General features: G+C 50.8%; 1 protein-coding gene across 1 annotated transcript; it reads left to right on the forward strand.

The window, feature by feature from the left end:
* Window positions 1–808: 808 nt before the first annotated feature.
* Window positions 809–6,590, forward strand: MSX2 (msh homeobox 2). The gene is made up of 2 exons (XM_054643108.2): window positions 809–1,241; window positions 4,581–6,590. Exons 1-2 carry the CDS (start codon window positions 878–880, stop codon window positions 5,003–5,005), a joined length of 789 nt encoding a protein of 262 aa, XP_054499083.1. The 5' UTR covers window positions 809–877; the 3' UTR covers window positions 5,006–6,590.
* Window positions 6,591–21,576: the final 14,986 nt, after the last annotated feature.

The following is a 21,576-nucleotide window of genomic DNA, read 5'->3' on the forward strand; positions in this document are numbered from 1 at the left end:
CATACTACTGGTTTGATATGACTTTTAATTAAGGGCTGCGTGCCCCTAATTTATTAAAGCTCATCTTTTCATCACGTGTATAATTGACGCTGAAGAAAAAAAAATGATAATAATTACAGATCTAACCTCTGCAGAGTGGTTTTGCCCGACTTGGGTCCTGCTGCCGTGGAAACGCAAACAAGAAAAAAAAAATTGGATGAAAAAACAGCGGCGCGCGTTTCTCCGGGGGTCTGCTGCATCCCGAATCCCGAATCCCACATCCCGAATCCCACATCCCGCATCCCCAGACCCCGCTCCTCCGCGAAAGGGACTCGTTTTGGGGGGAGATGGAGGGAAGGGGCGGACAGACCCCTCTCGGGGAGGGTCGGGGGACGGGGATAAGCCAGGATGAGCCCGGGGGTGCCGCGATGAGCCCCGGGTGCCCCGGGATGAGCCGAGCCGGCGGCGAGGGGCGGGAGGGGGGGGGCAGAGCCGCGTTCCTCTGAAGTTCCCTCTTCGCCTCATCATCAGCCTTAATTACCGCGGCGGGTTTTTTATTTTTTTTCCCCTGGCTTTGCTGTGATTACAGCCCTGCACGGCTCCTCGGCGGGCCGCCCGTGTCATTAACCCCGTGTCATTAATTGGGACCGGGAACGGGGGCGGGGGGCCGGGAACTCCCCGCGAGCGGCGCCGGCTGGGCCCGCCCCCCTCCGCGCGCTCAGCCAATAGAAGCCGGCCGTGCGCTACGTCACTGGGCACGGCGGGCTCTGATTGGGCGTTGGGGCGGCTCCCCCGCTCGGGCAAGGAGGACAGCGGCGGGGAGCCCCAGAGGGGGAAAAGGGGGGCGGCCGGGCCCGCTCGCCGCACTCGCCGGGCAGCGCCAGCTCCGCGCACCGCCATGGCTTCCCCGCACAAGGCCAAGGACGTCTTCTCCTCGGACGAGGAGGGCGCGGCGGCCGGCGCCGAGGAGCACCACAAAGTGAAGGTGTCGAGCCTGCCGTTCAGCGTGGAAGCGCTCATGTCCGACAAGAAGCCGCCGCCCCTCAAGGAGCCGCCGCTGCCCGCGGCCGGCGGCAGCGCCGACGGGGCGGCCGTGGGCACCTCCAGGAACCTGCTGCTGGCGGGCCACGGCTCCCGGGACGCGCACAGCCCGCCCGGGGCGCTTACAAAAACCTTCGACACCGCCTCGGTGAAGTCGGAGAACTCGGAGGACGGCTCGTCCTGGATCCCTTCGGAGGCCGGCAGATATTCCCCGCCGCCAAGTGAGTGCTCCGGGGCCGGGCGGGATGCGCTGGAGCGCGGAGAGGCGTGCGCGTAGATTCTGTATTTTATATCCTATGTTCCCATCCAAGGGCTCCAGGCCCGGCTGGATGGGGCCCTGAGCAAGCCGGTCTAGGGGAAGGTGTCGCTGCCGATGGAAGGAGGTGATTTTAAGGTCCTTTCCAACCTAAAATATTCTGCGATTCCGCTATGCTTTTATAGATATTCATATGTGTGTCATATTCCCATTTGTTACATATTTATTATTATATATTGATATTATTGTGTATTTATAGAGTTAAATGTTTCTATACATCACTACACGGATGTATATGAACACAGACCGCTTTCAAAGCCTTAGAAGGATCAGAAATCACCAGGGACCAGCTCTTGTCCCGACTCGAGGCTCCCTGGCAGCCGCTCCGTCCATTGATCTTACCCCGTTGCGACAGCGCTGCCATTTCCCCCTGCGCCTTTCTCCCATCCGCGGTGCGCTGCAATCTCTCAGACTCGGGAATTGTCCCTTCCAGCCTTGGGCTGTCTCTCCCTCCCTGCCTCCGGAGCCTGCCCAAGCTCCCCGAACTGCTCCCGACCCCTTTGTCCCCCGCCCCGATCCCTCCCGACGCCGTCCCCGCCTTAGGGACGCTCGGTGCGGAGGTGACAAATGACAACTGAAACCCCCCCTGGCAGTCCGAGCCGCCTTTCGCTTTCGGAGCGACACCTTATAAGATAAACGGGGGGAAAAAAATATTGCTTTATAGGAATTAAAAGCCCCCGAACATCTTTCAGGGAAGGGGAAGGAGCATCCCGACACCTGTACCGGGTTTATCCGCTCTGCTCCGTGCGTCCCAAACTTTCCTGGTGGAAATTAAATACTCTGCTTTATTTAAGTTAGAGGCTTTACAGACGTGAACTGTCTCAGGGAATTTACTCCTCAATCTAATATTGCGAGAGGAAAGTTTAGTGTTGTTACAGCTTTCCTTATTATTTTTTTTAACAATAATTTCGATTTGGCTTTCATCCACTTCCTTTCTTTTATGATAAACCCGAATTAATTTGATTTCTATCGTGCTGGGAGAGGGCAAGAGGAAGGCATTCCCTGTGTAGCTCCAGTTTTTAATTTTCATGTGCCCTCAAATGTGCTGGAAAAAACATGGAAAAAAGTGTGTGCCCCTACTTGGACCCTTTCTCTAAATCTGCCCAAAACCCCACACTTAAACACGGCCTAATAATCTCCCTCTTTATTTTTTCCCCTTCGAAATTCCTCCTCTTTCTCTTAGAAAATTGTTTGTTCTCGGGATCGGCAGAAGAGTTTTGTGTAGGACTTCGGTAGCTGGGAGTTCCTGTGACTTCAGAGGGATTTGGGGAGAAAACTGAGGATCAGGGAGGGGAAGATCCTTCGACCTCGACACTTTTCCTCATTTCCCAAAACCGCCTGTCCATGGAGAGTTTTGACATTAAAAACAGCCCTCAATTTATTATTATTAATATCAACATTGTGGGTGGGATGAGCTGGGGGAAAAGCTGGAAAAGTTCGAATTTTGAGGAACACGGAGAGGGAACCCTCTCCAAATTATGGGGGTTTTTGTCCGATATTGGCCGGGAAAATGAGGATAAAGAGGAAAAAAACAGGGAAACAAATCAGTGAGAGGAAACAAATCAGTTTGGGGACTGGCACGGGATAAACGCGATTCCGGGTCCCTGCAGTTCCCAGAGCCTGGCAGCCCCTCGGGATGGCGAGGGCAGGAGCCTGGGATCGCCGGGCTGTGTCCTGGAGGGAATATTCCAGTATTCCCCGGCGTTTCATGGAATATTCCCCGGCGTTTCATGGACTGTTTCCCGGGATTTCATGGAATATTTCCCGGGATTCCATGGAAAAGTGCGTTGCTGTTCCTGCGCGGCTGCAGCCGGGGTGGGTCGGGCTCAGCCCAGGGCTGGGGAAGGCGCTGGGACAGGGAGCCACGGGCACCCAAAACCTTATCCCAGTCCTGGGAGAGCTTCACTTTGGGAAGAGAAGGGAACTGGGTCTAAAACTAGCGTGGAACAACGCGGGGAGAGGCAGGGAGTCAGGGTCGGTTTGCTGTCGTTTGAATTTAGTGCAATTTTAGAAGTGAATCAGCTGTCACGGTGAGCACCTGAATTATTAAAATGCCCTGGTAGGATCACAGGCCGGTACTTGAAAAGTTGTTTCCTGGAAGAGCTTTATTTTTTTGTTTTCAGTATTTCAGTAGTTTGTATTCTAAAGGAAGAGCAATAAGACAAGTTTAACTTTTTCTGCTGCGTTTTCTCACTCCCCTTTCTGAACTTTAGAACAATTCCCTCATGGGATTTTTTAAATTGCATGATACTTGCTTAAACAGCTTCTTAGACTGGTTTATTTTAAAAAAATAAAAGAGAAAAGTGAAACGAGTACAGAAAACCCAAAGTGCAAATACTGATAAGTGCTTGAAGCAGATACCACGGCAATGTGAACCAAATTCAGCAGCCCGGGTGTCACTTCTGTGTCCAGTCAGGGTGACTTGTCCTGTGCCCCGGAGTGAGCAAATCACAGCCAAATTACCGAGCTTTTGAAGTCAGCCGCCTGCTTTTTAGTTATTCTTTAAATTGCAAAATTATTAGTGAAGTGCTAAATTCATCTAAAGGCAAGTCAGCTCTTTGCCATCCCGGGAATATTGCCTAACCTGGCTGGGGCTTAAGGCAGGCACAATAGGTGGTGGATTTTCTGGCTTTTATTGGCTACAAAATGCTGAAGTTTTGTCTGGGTTTTGGTTTATTTTTTTTAATTGGCAAATGTTATAAAAGCTGCATGTTGAATTAAAGGAGAGCTGCTTTCTTTTTTGAGCTTGTTGGGTTTTTATACTGGTTGATAATCAGAAAAACACACACTGAAAAATCAAAATTAATAAGCAGAGGAAAAACTTGATTTAAAAGAAAATAATAGCAAGAAAAAAATGTCCAGTTAGCAAAACCACAAAAACTGTCAGACCTTCTTCAGCTGTCACTTGTGCTTGGTGGGGACAGGGCTGGACTCTCCTCTTGCCCACTGTGCTTTTGGGAATCTCCTGCTTTTGTGGTGTTTGTGCTTTCCTGGAGCTGTGCAGCAGCCCAGATAGTTGGTTTGTGTGCTCTAGAGCCCTGTGAAGTGACCTGTGAATTCTCTGTGCCCTTTGAAATTGCTGAGGCAAAATTTCCCTTCCATCAGCTGGAGTGCTGTGAATTTAAGTTCGATCGGGAAAAGATTTCCAGCTCCCCTTGCCAAAGGATGCCGTGTTTGGAGGGGACACCCAGCAGAGCCCCGGGGTGTCCCTGCTGCTGTGCTAACCCCTCTCCCTTCCTTGCAGGACACCTGAGCCCCACTGCCTGCACCCTGAGGAAGCACAAGACCAACAGGAAGCCCCGAACCCCGTTCACCACCTCCCAGCTGCTGGCTCTGGAGCGCAAGTTCCGCCAGAAGCAGTACCTGTCCATCGCCGAGAGGGCCGAGTTCTCCAGCTCCCTCAACCTCACAGAGACCCAGGTCAAAATCTGGTTCCAGAATCGGAGGGCCAAGGCCAAGAGACTGCAGGAGGCCGAGCTGGAGAAGCTCAAAATGGCAGCCAAGCCCATGTTGCCCTCGGGGTTCAGCCTCCCTTTCCCCATCAACTCCCCCATCCAGGCTGCCTCCCTGTATGGCACATCCTACCCTTTTCACAGACCTGTGCTCCCCATCCCGCCCGTTGGACTCTATGCCACTCCCGTTGGATACAGCATGTACCACTTATCCTAAGAAGATCCGACAGACAGAGCCTCAGACAGACAGGCAGACAGACAGACAGACTTCCTGGTGGATCCTGTCCAGCCCTGAGAAGGCAGAACCCCAACCAGTACTGGCCATTCCTTCTGCACGCTTCTATCTGGCATCCTGAGTTGTTCTGGGAGTTTGCTACGGGTTGGGCGTCTCCTGAGAGTGCTCTGAGCACTCAGAGTCTGCTCCTCAAAGCAAAAAAAAAAAAAAACACAAAAACCAAAAAAAGCATTAAAATCAACAAAAAAAAATTATTTGTGAGTAAATGTAGGGGTTTTATCCAGTGGAAGTAAAACTAGGTTAAAAAAGAGTGGGTGAAAAAGCAAATTTATCATACGGAGGCAGAAATTCCCTGACACCTTCCTGGCAGGGCCCAATGGGTTTAAAATGAGAGGGGTGAGTGCCCTCGAGCCATGCTCTAAGTTACCATCCCTTCACCTGGGGGCAGGGGGGAGGGAAATAAAAAGGTCTAATGGAAGTTTTGTTGTTTGGTTGTTTTTTTGAAGACAGCAGAGCCCGTAGCTAGAGACGTGTAAATAGCAACTAGAGCCGGTAGAGTCTCAGTGAAGTTCAGAGCCAGCAAATTCCTGCGTTTCTGGGGGGAGGGCAAAGTTTTGCATCCCAAACCTCGGCAAGATGAGCAGCAGGGCCCCTAAATGTAGAGCCCAGCTTTGCCCAGCGTGGCTCCTGTAATGCCTTTCTGTGTATAAATAGCTTCGGCCTTTGTAAAGCACTGGCAGGGGAGGTGAAGAGCAAGGGAGGGTTCCTAGGCAGGCTGGTTTTTATCTCTTCCTATTGGCATGCTTAGAAATTATTTGGCTGCAGCCAGGTAATCTTGGCTCTGCAATGCTCTTGGGAAAGCTGGAGAGAGGGGAGAAACAGAGGGCTGTTCCCAGAAAGGATTGTTGAATCATTCTGGGGGATGTTGTGGGGTTTTTATGATTTGTATTTGCCACAGCCTGTGTTAAAGAGAAGAACCCCGTGAGTTTTCTTCCATTCTGAGGATGCCAATAGGAGTGGCTCGTGCTTTAAGCCCTTCCAAAGAGAGATCCGGGTGTCACAGCCAGCCCCACGAGGAGGACAGTGAGGTGATGGAGACTGTGTGACCTGCCTGTCCCCGTGGGAGCTCTGGCAGCAGCTTCCCCAGGCTTCTCCTTGAAACTCTTGTATTATTTGTATTACTCTTGCTAAACTTTATGAGGAAGTTACTCCCAAGGCTGTGGAGCACTGAAGTCAGAGCTTCTCCTGGATTTATTTTCTTAGCATGCTGTTGTGGAGGAAAGAAATGAAACAAAAAAAAAAAAAGAGAGAAAAAAATCAGAAAAAAAAAAATGGAAAGAAAAAAAAAAGCCACGAGGTTTTGCTGGTTTTGGTTTGTTTTGACCCAGGCATTGATGCTGCCTGGGACCCACTATAGATGAACTTCCTCTCTCCCTTCCCCTCACCCCCGATCTCCCATTATAGGAGAATCCCTTTGAAAGGGATGCCTTGTACAATTTTATATATTTTATTGAAGATTTATTATTTCTTATCTCTTATTTCGAATTAAATTAAAAAAGAAAAAACATGTTTAATCGCGTGTGGGTCTGTTAGTGCTTGGAGTCCTTTGAAAGGTGCCTTCTCTCCGTGTGTGTTTTGCACCGCTGGGTCAAGTTCAAAGGAATGTTTGGGTTGCCTTTATGATTATTTCCCCTTTCTCAATCTGATTTAAAGCCAAATTTGCAGTGCATGAAGGTGAATTGCAAGTCAACATTTCGGAGTCAAAAGCCAAAGCTTTTATGAGGTTTCCTTGTTTTTAACGACCTCTTTTAGGCGCCTCTGTTCTTTACAACGCTGTGCTCCGCTGATGTTTCCATCACTCTCAGCTCGTGTGCCTTTCCCTGTCCTTGGGGCTCTCCCCTCGACTCTGTGCTTTAGGGGGAGATGGATCTCGACTCTCGAAGGATTTTGGGGAGAATTTGGGACAGGCAAAACCTGGAGGGGCCCTGCAGTGCTCCAGCTGCGTTTCAGGGCATCAGGGTGCTGTGCTGCTGCCCCATGGTTTTGGGGCCAGGCTGGGAGAGCAGGTGCTGGACACCCTCCCCTGGCGAGGGGGCTCAGATCAGAGGAGCCGAGGGGACCCGAGTGCGACAGCAGGAAATGTCACAGGAGGGCGGGACAAACCAGGTGGTTTTACCCCCTGCCCAGGTGTGTTTGCCCCTAACCAGGCGTCTTTGCCCCTAACCAGGTCTCTTTTCCCCCTGCCCAGGTCTCTTTGCCCCCTGCCCAGGTGTCTTTGCCCCCTCCCCAGGTGTGTTTTCCCCCTGCCCAGGTCTCTTTGCCCCCTCCCCAGGTATATTTGCCCCTGCCCAGGTGTCTTTGCCCCCTGCCCAGGTGTGTTTTCCCCCTGCCCAGGTGTCTCTGCCCCCTGCCCAGGTCTCTTTTCCCCCTGCCCAGGTGTGTTTGCCCCTCTGGCGCTTCCCCGGCTGCGCTGTCCCCGCTCCCCGCGCGGCTCCCGCAGGCTCAGCGCTCCCTCAGCTCCGGGAATTGTCCCGTCCCGTGGGCTCCCAGCGCATCCCGGCTGCCTCAGCATCCCCCGGATCGGGATGGAAGGGCCGGGGATGGAGGAATGGAGCACGGGCCAGGCGGGCTGTGCGGACGGGGTGCGGAGCTCGCCCTGCTCACCCCTCTCCCGACTTCCAGAAAAACCCCTGGGGAACCCCCCAACTTTATAAATACAGGGAAAAGCTGAGGGGGGGGAGCCCAGTCTCCACTTAGGCTCTTCAAATTAGAATTTACCGCCGCATAAAAATGGGAAAAGGCCGCTTCTTTCCCCGATTCCCTTTTCCCGAAGAATCACCCCCCAACTTTATAAATACAGGGAAAAGCTGAGGGGGGGGAGCCCAGTCTCCACTTAGGCTCTTCAAATTAGAATTTACCGCCGCATAAAAATGGGAAAAGGCCGCTTCTTTCCCCGATTCCCTTTTCCCGAAGCATCACCCCCCGAAATCCCGGGCAAGGCGAAGTCCCCCCGGCCCTGCCCTGTCCCGAGTGCTCCCTTAGCCGGGCTGGGCTATAAATAAACCAGCGGCGTTTTTGAACCTTCGGTATAAATCAGCTGTGTCAGGGATTACAGCTAAATCTTTTTGCTGGAAATTCTTTGAGCGCGGGAGCTTTGCGTGTGTTATGCTAGATCCCTAAATGGATACAGATTTATTGCGGCACACAAGAGTGTTGAAGGAAAAGCTTCCAAATCTCGGTTACAACCTCAGCTATGGGAAAGGCGGGAGGGATCCGTGACACCTTCTCGGAGCCTGCGGATGGCATGACAATTCACCCTGCGCCCATTATTAACTTGTTCCAATTAAAGCCTTCAGAAAGGCCGAGTTAATTGAGTATTATATTTTATTAGGAGGGAGGTGTCAAGCTTTACTCATGAGACTTCATCATCGTCCTAATGGGAGCTGCCCCGCAGGCAGATCTGTAACTGAATAAATTACAGCGAGGCAGGGAAATCAGAATGCTATCATTAAAAGCGATGCACTTACTGAAATTCCTCCCCCACTTTCGCAAGAGGCTGGGGAGGTGTGGCTTTAATTAGTTATTTTAATGCAAAGTTAAATTGTTCCCAAAGTATTTTCTGACACAAAGCAGATGCGATGATTAGAAGTTGAGTGAGACTGAAAGGAGTTGGCACATGTTCCAGGTACATCTATATATTTTAAATTCCCAATAGAAAGTGAAAAATAATTAGAGCAATAAATAATAAACATTAAAAACAACGCGATAAATTATCCCGATCCTTAAAATCCGGACTTGCTGAGCGGCGGCTCAGGCCAGCCAGGCACACCTTCAGTCACCGGGGATGGATTTGTTGACATAAACATTTGGGACTGGGCTTTTCTGCCTCGCTCGGGCCAGGCGTTCATTACCCAAAGCCACGGGCGCTCCGAGCCTGCATTTCATGTTGTCACGTCGCCTTGTCAAAGCCCGGAATTCCTGCGTTTTATGGCGAACGAGCAAAAACCGGGCTGGCTGCAGCGGCGTGCCCGGGACAGCGGGGAAATTCTGTCTGCTGCGGGCCGGGGGCTGCGGGCACCCAGAGACCCCCGAGCCACGGGATGGGGATGGGGATGGGGATGGGGATGGGATGGGAATGGGGATGGGGACGGGATGGGGATGGGGATGGGATGGGATGGGATGGGGACGGGGATGGGGATGGGGACGGGATGGGGATGGGGATGGGGATGGGATGGGGATGGGGATGGGGATGGGGTGGGGATGGGGATGGGAATGGGATGGGGATGGGGATAGGGATGGGGATGGGGATGGGGATGGGGATGGGGATGGGGATGGGGATGGGATGGGGATGGGAATGGGGATGGGGATGGGGATGGGGATGGGGATGGGGATGGGGATGGGGATGGGGATGGGGATGGGGATGGGGATGAGATGGGGATGAGGATGAGGATGGGGATGGGATGGGGATGGGGATGGGAATGGGAATGGGGATGGGGATGGGGATGGGGATGAGGATGAGGATGAGGATGAGGATGGGGACGGGGATGCTCCCGGCACCTGCCCCGCGGAGCCCACCCGGGGGCTCAGGTCCCCTCCAGGCCGGGCAGAGCCGGGCAGCGAGCGGAGCCCCGCAGCAGCAGCAGGAGCAGGAGCAGGAGCAGGAGCAGGAGCAGGAGCAGCATCTCCCGGCTCCCAGCCCTGCCCCATCCCTTGGTTCCATCGCCCCGGGGGTTCACACGCACCCCCAAATCTCTGGAGCGTGCAGGGCGATTCTGCACATCCCCGCACTGTCCGTGCCTCTCACACGAGCACCCCAATGTCCCTTTCGTGCACACCTGGGGCTCTGCGGGATTTTGGGGTGAGGGCTGGGCGTGCAGCGCAGGAGGAGGAGGAGAGCCCACGGAGGGGATGGATGGGGAAGAACGATCAGGAAGAGCCAAACTCTGGGGCCCTGCGCCTTCGGAAGGGGCTCCAAGGCACGCAAGGAACCAGAGGGTCCGCGGAACAACCGCGGTGGATCCACTCCCACCCCTCTCGGGGCTGCTCGGGGAGACAAGTGAGCACTTTGCTTTCTCCAAAGTATATTTCTCCTCTCTATTTTAGTTTAGTATCCCCAAACACTAATGGATGTCTTTATTAAAAACAAAATTAAAATCACTAAAAGCACAAAAAAAAAAAAAAAAACCAAACCAAAAAAAACCCAACCAAACCAAAACAAAATAAAACTCAAAAAAACCACCAAAACACTCCTCAAAGAAATAATCCCCAGCATTCCGGCAGTGTAACCGTGTTCCTCCGTTCCTGCGCTCACTGCCAGCCACGGAGACTCCGAAATGCCTTTTCCGGGGGTCACTTTCAGAAATTACCCTACTTTCGGCAGCGCCCACATTCTTGGCTAGGAAGCCTCTCTCGCAAAATAAAAACAAAGAGGTTATTCCAATATTTTTTTTTTTCTTTTCCCTTTTTCCATCCCAGAGCAGAGGGGGCATATTTTTCCAGCGAAAAGCATGAGGCATCTCAGGGAAACTGCTCAGCTCATCCCAGCGCTGCGAGCCCCAGGAGGAGCCGCTCCACGGTTCACGCTCATTTTCGCTGCCGCGGGGAAAGGCACAGGGGAAATTTGGGGTCTTTTGTTGTTGTTGTTGTTGAGCTTTTTTATTTTGGTTCGTGTTTGGCTCCCCGAGCCCCTCGCTGAGCGTTTCCCACCGTAATCCACGAGGCTTTTGGCGGGTGCTACCCGCGGCTCCCGACTGGTTGCACGCAAGGAATAAAAATCTTTCCATCCATTATATTTCAGTCTTTTAACACCCGAGCAATTCTGTCCCTGCTGTTTTAGTGGAAAGACCGGTCTATAAAGCTGCAACTGCAGTATATTTTAAAATGCTACCATTTTTAAAGGGGGTTGGAATAATCCTGCTTTGCTTGGGAAGAAAAAGTCTCGAGCAATGTATGCGCGATTAAGGTTTTATAACACTGTTCAAGGAAATTAAAAACATTCTGTGATGTTCTTGCTGCAAAGGCAGGTCTCCTTTTTTTTTCTGGCGAAATGTTTTGTATATGTATTTCTTAGATTGCTGTGTTTTGAATAAGCAAGAATCTCGTAAAGAGAAAAAAAACCCCACGTTCCTTAAAAGTATGCGCTACCCGTTTTATTAAACTGATTATGCCAGCGTTCAACTCAAAAGTTTGTTTTAAGTAGGAATATTTTCCCAGACGTGTAATGGATTGCTTGAAAACATAATTCTTTGCTTTTTAATGACCTGTAATGGCCAATTCATTTCGACTGCGCTTATCAAGGTGCTGTGTTAAATAACAAACCGGTTCTTGAAAACAAAAAAGTCATAATGAAAAATAAGCAGTCAGAATAATCTCCCATCTCCGAGCCAAAAAAATGCAATAAAATTAATTTAAGACTGTCAAAACATCAAAGCTGAGAAAAGGAGCTGCTAAAATAATGTCTCTTGATAAGGAAATAATAAAAACACACCAAAAAATGTCTACTCAATAAACTCCACTGGATTTGGGGGTCTGTGCTATATTTTATTTGGTGATGAAAGCACTTTGATGTCACTGTATTCCAAACAATTATTATTATAATTTTAAACAACCTGGTGTTTTCCATTACTAACGGCTTACGCTTTGAAGTTACACCTCATAATTTCTTAAATTAAATAAATCATTTTAAGTTTGCACTGGGAGCCTTTTAATAGCAGAGAAAGGAATATCATTATCTTATTGAGAGGCAATTGCAGTGGCTCCAGTTTGGCTGTAGCTGGGGGCAAAGTGGTGCACTATAACAGACATACTTTATTAGCCTCCCATAACTCTTGAAAGAACATTTTTATATTTTCTTTGATTCCCCCCCTCCCCCTCTTGTTTTAAAGCTGTCCCAACCTTTAATTACTGCCTAATATGAAAAGCATTATTTTTTAATGCTGTGTAATTTACCAGAGGCAATAGGCCAAGTTAACAATTGTTTATTAGGGTTGCTGTTTCACACAGGGCAAAGAATGCTGTTCCAAACCCAACTTTTCATGGGTGGTTGCACTAATTAATACAGTGTCTGAGGCTCCTAGGGGGTTTTTAATATTAAAGCCTATGGGGCGGAACGGTTTTTAGAAGTCCAGCTCCTGCTGACGTTCCTCCTCCCCTCCCCGGTGATTTCTGGGGCTTTCAAGGCTGTTTTGATCCGAGGCAAAATTCGGCAGCGGGAGGGGAGCGCCCTGGGAGCCGCCCCGGCCCCGCGGTGCCCGGCGGGGGTGGCACCGCCTGCCCCGAGCCCGGCCCGGCCGCTTCCCCCGAGCTTCCCGAGCTTCCCCCGAGCTTCCCCCGAGCTTCCCCTGCGCTTCCCGAGCTTCCCCCGAGCTTCCCCTGAGCTTCCCCTGAGCTTCCCCTGAGCTTCCCCCGGGCTTCCCCTGAGCTTCCCCCGAGCTTCCCCTGCGCTTCCCCCGGGCTTCCCGAGCTTCCCGGGCTTCCCCCTGCCCTGGCTTTGATTTCTGTCCCCCTTCGCTGCCGTTCAGGCTCAGGCGGGCGCTGCCGGCGCGGTGGCTCCGGGAGCACCGCGGGACCCTCGGGGCTGGCACGGCCGGGGCTGGCACGGGGGGACCCCCGGGATTGGCACTGCAGGGACCCCCGAGGCTGGCACGGCCGGGATTCTCGGGGCTGGCACGGCTGGGACCCCCAAGGCTGGCACGGTGGAAACCCCGGGGCTGGCACAGCCCGGACCCCCGAGATTGGCACGGCCGGGACCCTCGGGGCTGGCACGGCCGGGGCTCTCGGGATTGGCACTGCAGGGACCGCCGGGACAGGCACGGCCGGGACCCCCGGGATTGGCACGGCCGGGGCTCTCGGGATTGGCACTGCAGGGACCGCCGGGACGGGCACGGCCGGGACCCTCGGGGTTGGCATGGCCGGGACTGGCACGGCCATGGCTGGATTCTCGGGACTGGCACGGCCGGGACCCCGAGGCTGGCACGGCGGAGCTGAAGCGACCCCGCACCCCCTCGCCTGCTCCGGACTCGGGCAGGAAAACGCCCCGGGGACCGGGGGATGTGTGCCAGGGACATGTGTGCCAGGAACATGTGTGACAAGGATCATGTGTGCCAGGGACATGTATGACAAGGACATGTGTGCCAGGGACATGTGTGCCAAGGACATGTGTGCCAGGGACATGTATGACAAGGACATGTGTGCCAGGGACATGTGTGCCAAGGACATGTGTGCCAGGAACACGTGTGCCAAGGATCATGTGTGACAAGGACATGTGTGCCAAGGATCATGTGTGGCAAGGATCACGTGTGACAAGGATCATGTGTGACAAGGACATGTGTGCCAAGGATCATGTGTGCCAGGCACACGTGTGGCCCGGCGGTGCCGCTCCCCGCAGCTCCGCACGGCCGATCCGTGAGCTCTCCCCGGAGCATCAGCGCTGAGCGGGGCCCCGGGGCATCCCTGGCCCCCCAATCCCGCAGAGGGCTCTGGGCTGGCCCCGGTGCCCGAGGACGCTGCCGTGGCTGTCCCCGCGCTGGTCCCAGGGCAGCCGGGGACATCCATCAGCTTGATCGATGGGGGTTACTCGCTCCTGTTCTCCCCGCCAGTTTATTTTCTTAAACTACCGGGCAAAAAGCGTAATGACGGAGCAGACAAACACCCTAACAAACAGACGACAGCTTTATGGATGGAGCCGCACTCCGAGGGCTGAGCGGTGCTAAAATCCGAGCTCCGCCGCCCTCAGCCATCCTCGCTCCGGCTCGGGTCACTTCAGCCGCTTAAAACACAAAAACAAAAACGAAAACAAAGCAAAATTTTAAAAAAATCCAGGCTCGGCTGAGTTTAGAGGAGGGGACACGTAGGGATTTATTTTATGGGCTGAGCAGGACTGTTCTCCCCGCTCCCTTCGCCGTTAGCTCAGCTCCTTTGCAAATCTAATCTGCTCGGCTCCTTTGCTATTTTTCATGTTGGACCCATGCGTTTCTCCTCTAAGCCTTTCTCCTTTTTGATGTAGCGAGTCAATTGAAGAATGTTGGTCTCGGTTATCAATCACCCAGCTGGGGCTTAAAGGGCTCGGGCTAATCAGATTTAATTGCTCATGTAGCGCCACTCCTGCCCTGGGCCACGACCGACTTGCTCAATTAAACCCCAAATACCTGCAATCAATAAATAAGGAATGACAACACGTTTAAGGGATTTATCCAGCAAAGGAATTGAGCTGGAAAGAGATTACAACAGAAAAAGGCCCTTTTATAATTAAACGTACACCTCTCACGGAGGGAAAAGCTATGTTTAAGGAAAGAAAAGAAAGGAAGAAGAAAGGAAGAAAAGATAAAAGAGAGATCTTGTTCCCTTTGCAAAGGAGTGATGCGGGCTCTGTCTTTCTCGAGGCCATTCCGATCACTTTTGCTCTTATTTTTGGCCCAGGAAAATCCGGGATCTGCAGCGCGCGCCCTGCGTCCCCTCCCAGACGGACAGACGGACGGACGGAAGGACGGACGGGTCCCCTCTTTTCCCGTCCTTTCCCTCGGCTTTCCCCTCAAATCCGTGTTTGCTCTTGAAATCCCCAGGCTAACGGAGTGAGGCGTCATCGTTTCTGAACGGGGAAATGTTAGTCCCGATTTCCTGAAAAAAAAAAAAAAAAAAAAAAAAAAAAAAAAAAAAAAAAAAAAAAGGAGGGAGAGAAGATTTCCTTTCCTTTTCCTTTTGCAGCTTCTTGTTCGGAACACGGTAGTAATTGGCCGAGATCAAATAACGCTGAACGAGCATAAATAATCGCTTTTGGCATATTTGCAACTCCTTTTTTTTTTTAAGTTCGTTTTTTTTTTTTAAAGAACTTCTCTGAAAGTGGGAGATGAAAAAACAGTTCGCAATTAATACCAAAATATGTTACTTTCGACCATCCAGGGACGTTCTTGTCCATGATTTCTGCACCAGCAGCTGCTGCCTTTGAGTGGGATTAGATTGTGGAGTCTCCTGTGGCAGATCTGCTGCCAGTGCTCGTGGAGAGAGCACCAAGGGAAAAGGGCAGAGAGGGAGGAGGAGCTGCTGGCCAGCCTGGAGGGATCTGGGCGCTTGCTCTGAGCTCCTGCTGCACCCAGGGGATGCCCCAAAGATTTTGGGTTCTGGGGCCCTTCGTGTCTCAGAGCTCTCTGCATTCCTGGGGGAGCCCAGCAGGGCCAGGGTGAGCTGGTGTTTCATTCCCCAGTCCCAGGAGCCCAGAGGTGGAGCTGGAGCCACTGCAGGGCCCAACACAGCAGCTCTGGGCAGGATCTGAGCTGGGCCAGCAGCCCAGGGGGAATTGTGCAGCTGGGGGATTCCTCTCCCTCTGCACATCCCATGCCCTGGGAACTCGGCTCTGAGCTTGGCTGCAGCTGAACCTGTCTGCTGGTGGCTCAGCAAAGCTCATCCCCTGCGCTGGGTCCCACTGGGATCCACTGGGATCCACTGGGATCCAGCCTGTCCCTACTGCAGCAGCAGTGCCACTCCAGAGCCACGTTTGGTGGCTGCTCTGTAAGACAATCTTGGTGGGAAGTGAAGGTAAAAATCTTCATAGAAGTCAAGGTGTTGATTAAAAAAACTCCTCAGCTGTCAAGGGAGTATTTCTGTAAGGACTTGTGTTTGTTTGTTCCTTAGCTTGGTTTCCTAAGGAAGCCAGGATTATATGATCAAACTGTTACAGCCTTTTGAACTCCTGGGCCAACTCCAATCAAAATTGACAAGGGGGCAGAGGTCTCAGAAATAATCAGGTTGCTGTGATTTTCCTGAAAATAGACTGCTGGATAGCAGGGAGACAGATCCTGTTAAATCCCTGCTAAGGCTGTAACCAGAGCTCAGCTCTTAAGAAACTCCAGAGAAACTCGAGGGGAGTGAGCAGGACACCCCAAACATCCCAGCAGCTTTCACCTTGGCTCCCACACCAGCAGTTCTGAGACACAAGGACCAAAAATAACGTGGTTTGTGCTTCAGGGAATTCTTATTGGGTGCATTTATCAACTTTGCCACTTTCTGGACCAGTCTGCCCTCTGACCTGGGGAGCAGCAGAGCATCAGAGGGTGGATTTAGGCACTGGCAGAGTTTGCACAACAGAGCTTTGCCCTCATTGCTCTCTGTGTTCTCTTTTTCTGAGTGGAAAGCCACTTTGTATTTTTAACAGTTCGATCCAAATCCTCTCAAGCAGCCAGGAGAAGAATAATGAAAATCCTCCCAGGTTCTTTGATGAGTCTCAAAGCAGGCTCTAGATATCTTTTTTTTCAAGTAGCCAAATAGCTAAAGGAACAAATAAAACAGTTTTATTCAAACTCTAAACCTCGAGCTGATAGCTTTGCCTGGGACTCTCAGTCCAGATCTATTAATTCCCATTTATCACAACCAGTATCCAGCTGGATGCTGCATGGCATCCTCACTTCTGAGGCTGGGATGTGCTGCCACAATTCCACGTTCAGGCAGAGGATGCCAGTGGGAAGGGGGATGGTGCTGGGCAAACAGACCCTTCCCTGGGAGCCATTTGACTTCCTAATGCAGAGAGAATCATCCTCCACTGCTCCAAGAGCAATGAGGCCTTCCCTGGCAAGCCCAGAGTGCAATGAGACATTTCCTCCCTGCTGATGCCAAGTCCAACTGGGCCAGTTTGGAATCAGCCACGTTGCCAGCTCGGGGCTGTGTCAGAATCTGAGCTGTCATTTATTAAAATAAATGGGTTTGTTGTCATTGAAAAGGCTCCCAACACAACAGATCTTGTGAGCTGGACAAAGCTCAGGTTTTACAGTGCCCTGGGGAGAGAGAGGTTTTTCATTCCACGTCATTGCACTGTTAACTCTGAAGCCTGAGGAAGGATTTCACCAGCCACAGGTGTTCAGGAGCTGAAGAATCTCACGGAATGGCACCTCCCTTTAGCATCAGGCACAGCCAAACTGGGCACAAACAGAAGGAAAATTGAGGAAAAATACAACAAGGGAAAACAAATCTGACTGGATTCCTTCCAGCTGCCTACATATACTCCAGTAACCCCTTCTGGCTGATCTTTTTTTTCCCACATTGGACCATTTTCCTTAGTTTAAGATTTTCTGCTCATTGAGGTGAGTGGGGAAAGGGAAGGAGAAAGGGTGAAAACTGGGAATGCCATGGAAATGTGTTGTAGGCAAGACTGGAATCGTCTAAGAGCATTGCAAATGCAGAAAATGTATGGGAGGAGAGAGATGGAAGTGCCACATGGAGTTAGCCAAGGGCTGGCCCCACCAGGACATGCAGAAATTGGAGTGGGAACAAGTTTGTGAAGGAGTAACAATGGCCAAAGGTCAAATTGCACAATGTGAAGGGGAGTCACCCGTGAATTTGAACATAAAAATTCCCCTCCATTCCTGAACTAGCCAATTTATACCTAATTTCTGTCCTCCAGGGCACAGAGATGAGAAATCATGAACATATTGCAGCAGTTTAGGTACATTCTAATGTGAACTTCACACAAGTTTGTGTGTGATTGCCACTGTTAGGTTGGATGTGACATACACACGCAAGTGATTAGGGTTTAAGAAGAAAAAGGTTTTTATTTTGCACGTGATAATAAGAAGCATTATCAACTTGTTGCCTATTTCCTGTAGCAACACACAGCTGAGAAATCCTGAACATATTACAGCAGCTTTGGTACATTCCAACATGGACTTCACACAAGTTTGTGTGTGATGAGAGAAGGCTCAGTCCTCCCTCTCATTTTGATCCTAAAGTGAGAGCACAATGCCTGCAGAGTGCTGGGTTTATGTGCCGTGTCCTCTGACTGAGAGATTTTGCACATTTTAGGAGAGAAGAAACCATCCATAAAGCTGTTTGCCAGTGAGATTTGGTCTGTCCAGAAGAGGCAGAACATGAAGAGCAGCTACTGGGAAGCTCCATGTGCTGGTGTTGTCATAGAGGAAAAACATCTGCTCAGAAATCCCAATGCACTCTCTGGAAGGGCTGTGCTGGTGTTCACAGGGGTCCCAGGATGAGGGAAGAGATGAGGAGCTGACTCCATATTTCAGAAGGCTTGATTTATTATTTTATGATATATATTACATTAAAACTATACTAAAAGAATAGGAGAAAGGATTTTATCAGAAGGCTGGCTAAGAATAGAAAAGGAATGATAACAAAGGTTTGTGACTGACAGAGACAGTCAGAGCCAGCTGGGCTGTGATTGGCCATTAATTAGAAACAACCACATGAGACCAATCCCAGATGCACCTGTTGCATCCCACAGCAGCAGATAACCATTGATTACATTTTGTTCCTGAGGCCTCTCAGCTTCTCAGGAGAAAACAATCCTAAAGAAAAGATTCTTCATGAAACATGTCTGTGACAAAGGGGTGTAATTCACTTCTGGGAGCTGGGAGCATGTTTTCTGCTCTGTAGGAGGGCAGGTCCCTGGAATCAAGTCAGGAGGAATGAGGTTCTTGCATTTCTCCAAGCTCTGGGGATCTCACTGCTCAGCAGCCTGCCTGAGGGACCAGGAGGTTCTTTCCCATCTTGGGAATAACAGCAAGGTGGATCCAAATTCCCATGAGCTGCTCAAGCCCAGGACATGGAATCCATTCCCAGGGAGAGGCAGAAACACTGGATTCATTTTCAGTGTGCCCTTGTGTGGGAACCCAGGACATTCCTCTGGCTGCCCTGGAGGACTCGAGCCCTGCCCAGGGGGCTCAGAGACCCTGGCACAGAGCCCAAGACCCCTGTGCCTTTGATCTTGACCCATGGAAGAAACAATTACCAACCTTATATGAAGGATTACAAGCCAAAAAAATTCAAGTAGAATGATAGTGAATTTATCACAGGGTGAAAAATAGATTTTTTGGGGTTTTTAGAATGGGGGTTCAGGGGGCAAGATGGAGGAGTCTGGGCATGTCCAGTCTTTCTCCTTCTTCTTCTTCTTCTTGGCCTCCATCTCCTGCTGTGATGGTGGCACTTTTGGATTAGTTTAGAGCAGAAGCTCACTGTCTAACATAGGTGATAGGTGTTGGGCAGTAATTGTAAATATTGTACAGGTGGTTTTTAGTATAGAAAGATAACCCTGCCCTGGGGCAGGCAGAGTGCCTCTGTCTGTCCTGCTGAGCTGACCTTGGCTGGACAGGAGAAAGAATTTTATAGATAAGGAACAATAAACAACCTTGAGACCGAGAGCTGAAGAGCTCTGACTCCTTCTTTGAGTGCCAGGCTGGGAAAAGAGACTTTGTGACACATCTTGGGTCACAGTGACCAACAGAGACCCCCAGACTCTTGGCTCCCCCTGCCCTCCCCTGTGCCCTGGGAGAGCCAGGCTGGGTGTGATGGAGCTGCTGGGAGTCGTTAGAGCCTCCAGCCCTCTGCCCCGCCCAGCTCCCAAAATTTGGCAGGAAAGGAGGGGTGGCTGTGCCTGGGCTGCGGCAGCTCGGGGCTGGCTCCTCGCTGCAGGCTGGGGAGAGCCCCAAAATTCAGTTCAGCGTTGCCTCCAGGAGGGAAAGCACCAAAGGGAGGCTCCAGTTGTTCCTTTGGTGTTTTGAGGAGAACAGATCTGTGCACGTGTGTGTGTGTGTGTGTACATTTGCTTTGCTCTTTGTGAATTGAAATACACGAACCTTGAGAAATGCAAAGGGGTTTTCACTCATCCAGGCCTTCTGGTGCTGCTGAGCTTTTCTTCCTGCTGGCACTGGAGCATGGAGTCACTGGGGGCTGCTAACATGGCACAGGATATCAAACATTCCTGATGTGGAATTATCTGGGCTGATGTGGCTGTGCTCTATGGAAAAAAAGACAGAAGAAATTCTAGAAATGACCAGTGAATCACTGGTTTCTCTGTTATTTCTCAGAGAGAATCCTCCTACTCCAAACAGGGCTCTTTTGGACTTGATTTTAAGGTATTATCAGCCAAGTGACAGAGATAGTTGCAGCAGAAAGGAAGGAATATCTTCTTTTTCCAGAAGGCAGCTCAAGCACAAAAAGATTAAAGAGTTCAGCCCAGTCCCATGGAAATCTCTGGCAGAGTCCCACCAGCTCAGTCCTTGCTGGGCTGAACCTTTTGGTGGCCAAGCAGACACTCAGGACTCTCAGTGTGCAAGTTCCTGCATTCTGCTGCATGTGAAGAAAACCTCATCTCGTTGCCCTCATTTACTGTCTGCAGACACTTAACAACTGAAAAGCTGTTGTGAGCCCTCACATTAATTAGAGCTCGTTGCTTTTGCTGTAATATGTACCAGCATAACACCAAACCCTAATAATCCAAACAAAAATCAGTCTATGGCATAAAAGATAATCCCTCTCTGGTGTCTGAGGAGAGCTATCAATTCAGGGGCTCAATCTGGTTCTGCCTGAAGTCAACAGCAAAGCTATTAATAATGGCAGGATCAAGTCAGTGCACTAATTTGCCAAATTCCCCATCATTAGTGTGAATTAATGAGATCCTACTGGAGCTGCCTGTTGGCTGTGGGTGAAACAGAACACGCCTGGCAGCACATCAGCAGCAGGGGGGAGGCTGGGGAGGAGCAGGAGCGCTCTGGGGGGAGGGAGATGAGCAAATGGAAGAGTCCTAATGCAGTCCAGATGGAAAAAATTGACCCTGACTTCACCAGGCAGGCAATGGCCATAGCCAAGCTGTTTCCTAGTGAGGAGGAAAACGACAGAGGCTCAAGTAGCAGATGAGAAGTCAGCTCAGATAAAATAAGACAGCCATTCCCTTTGCCCCCCAAATGATCTTTTGCCCAAAACATGAAGAAAAATGTGTGTTTTCCTGCCCCTTCTCAAGGCTGTCCCGTGGTTTTCCTCCCCTTTCTTGCTTTAAAGCTCCCAGAGGCAGCAGTGCCAGTGCATGGAGTGGAAGGTTGTGCTCACTCTCACAGCCAGTCCCATCCAGAACTAAAATTATAACAAAAATCTCATGAAGAAAACAGCTCCGTGAGATTTACAGTGCCAAGAGGGTCATATAAAGTTTGGAAAAGCGTCCAAAGAGATGTCAAATGGAACTTAATTGAATTTGGCTGTCATCACTAAATAGGACACATCACTTTGAGCTTAATGGATCCTGCCAAGTCCAACAACAGATATTGTTGCTGTGTTCCTTGAGCTGGTGATGGGGGTTGAAGTGTCCATGAGTCACTGGGATTGCAGTTATTGCCTGAAAAGAATGTGCAGGGGGAAAGGATGTTCTTGTCTGCCCCTGTGTCTGCTTTTGGTGCCATTGCACAGACAATGCCAGGCTAGTGCTGCACTCTGATCCTGTAATGGCAGCAGCCCTGCAGAAGCAACCGGGGAAATGAGAACATTTGCTTTTTAAAAATCTGTTTGATTGTGGTGGCCAAAGAGGCAAATGCAGCCAGGTCCCTTTGGGAAGGCTGAAATGAGTGGCTCCAAGGAAAGGCACAACAACAAACCTGGCTTGTTTCACTTGGGGCTGTGATGAGAGAGGTGCAGCAGCTTTGACAACAGCCCTGCCCTGCTCAGGAGGGACTTTGGGAGCAGCTCTGAGCTGGGTGCTCATTACTGACCTGTAAAAGCCGTGGGGTTATTTTTGCAGCCTATTTTTGGCCAGGAATTCTCTGTGCTTCAGGCTTTGGAGCAGA

The sequence above is a fragment of the Agelaius phoeniceus genome, chromosome 15 (genome assembly GCF_051311805.1).
Source record: "Agelaius phoeniceus isolate bAgePho1 chromosome 15, bAgePho1.hap1, whole genome shotgun sequence".
NCBI lineage: Eukaryota > Metazoa > Chordata > Aves > Passeriformes > Icteridae > Agelaius > Agelaius phoeniceus.

What these genes read in the sequence shown, in the direction of transcription:
- MSX2 (XM_054643108.2), top strand. Translation starts at nt 878, where the DNA reads ATGGCTTCCCCGCACAAGGCCAAGGACGTCTTCTCCTCGGACGAGGAG. An exon ending in CAGATATTCCCCGCCGCCAA is followed by an intron (nt 1,242 to 4,580) that starts GTGAGTGCTCCG and finishes CCTTCCTTGCAG; the next exon opens with GACACCTGAGCCCCACTGCC.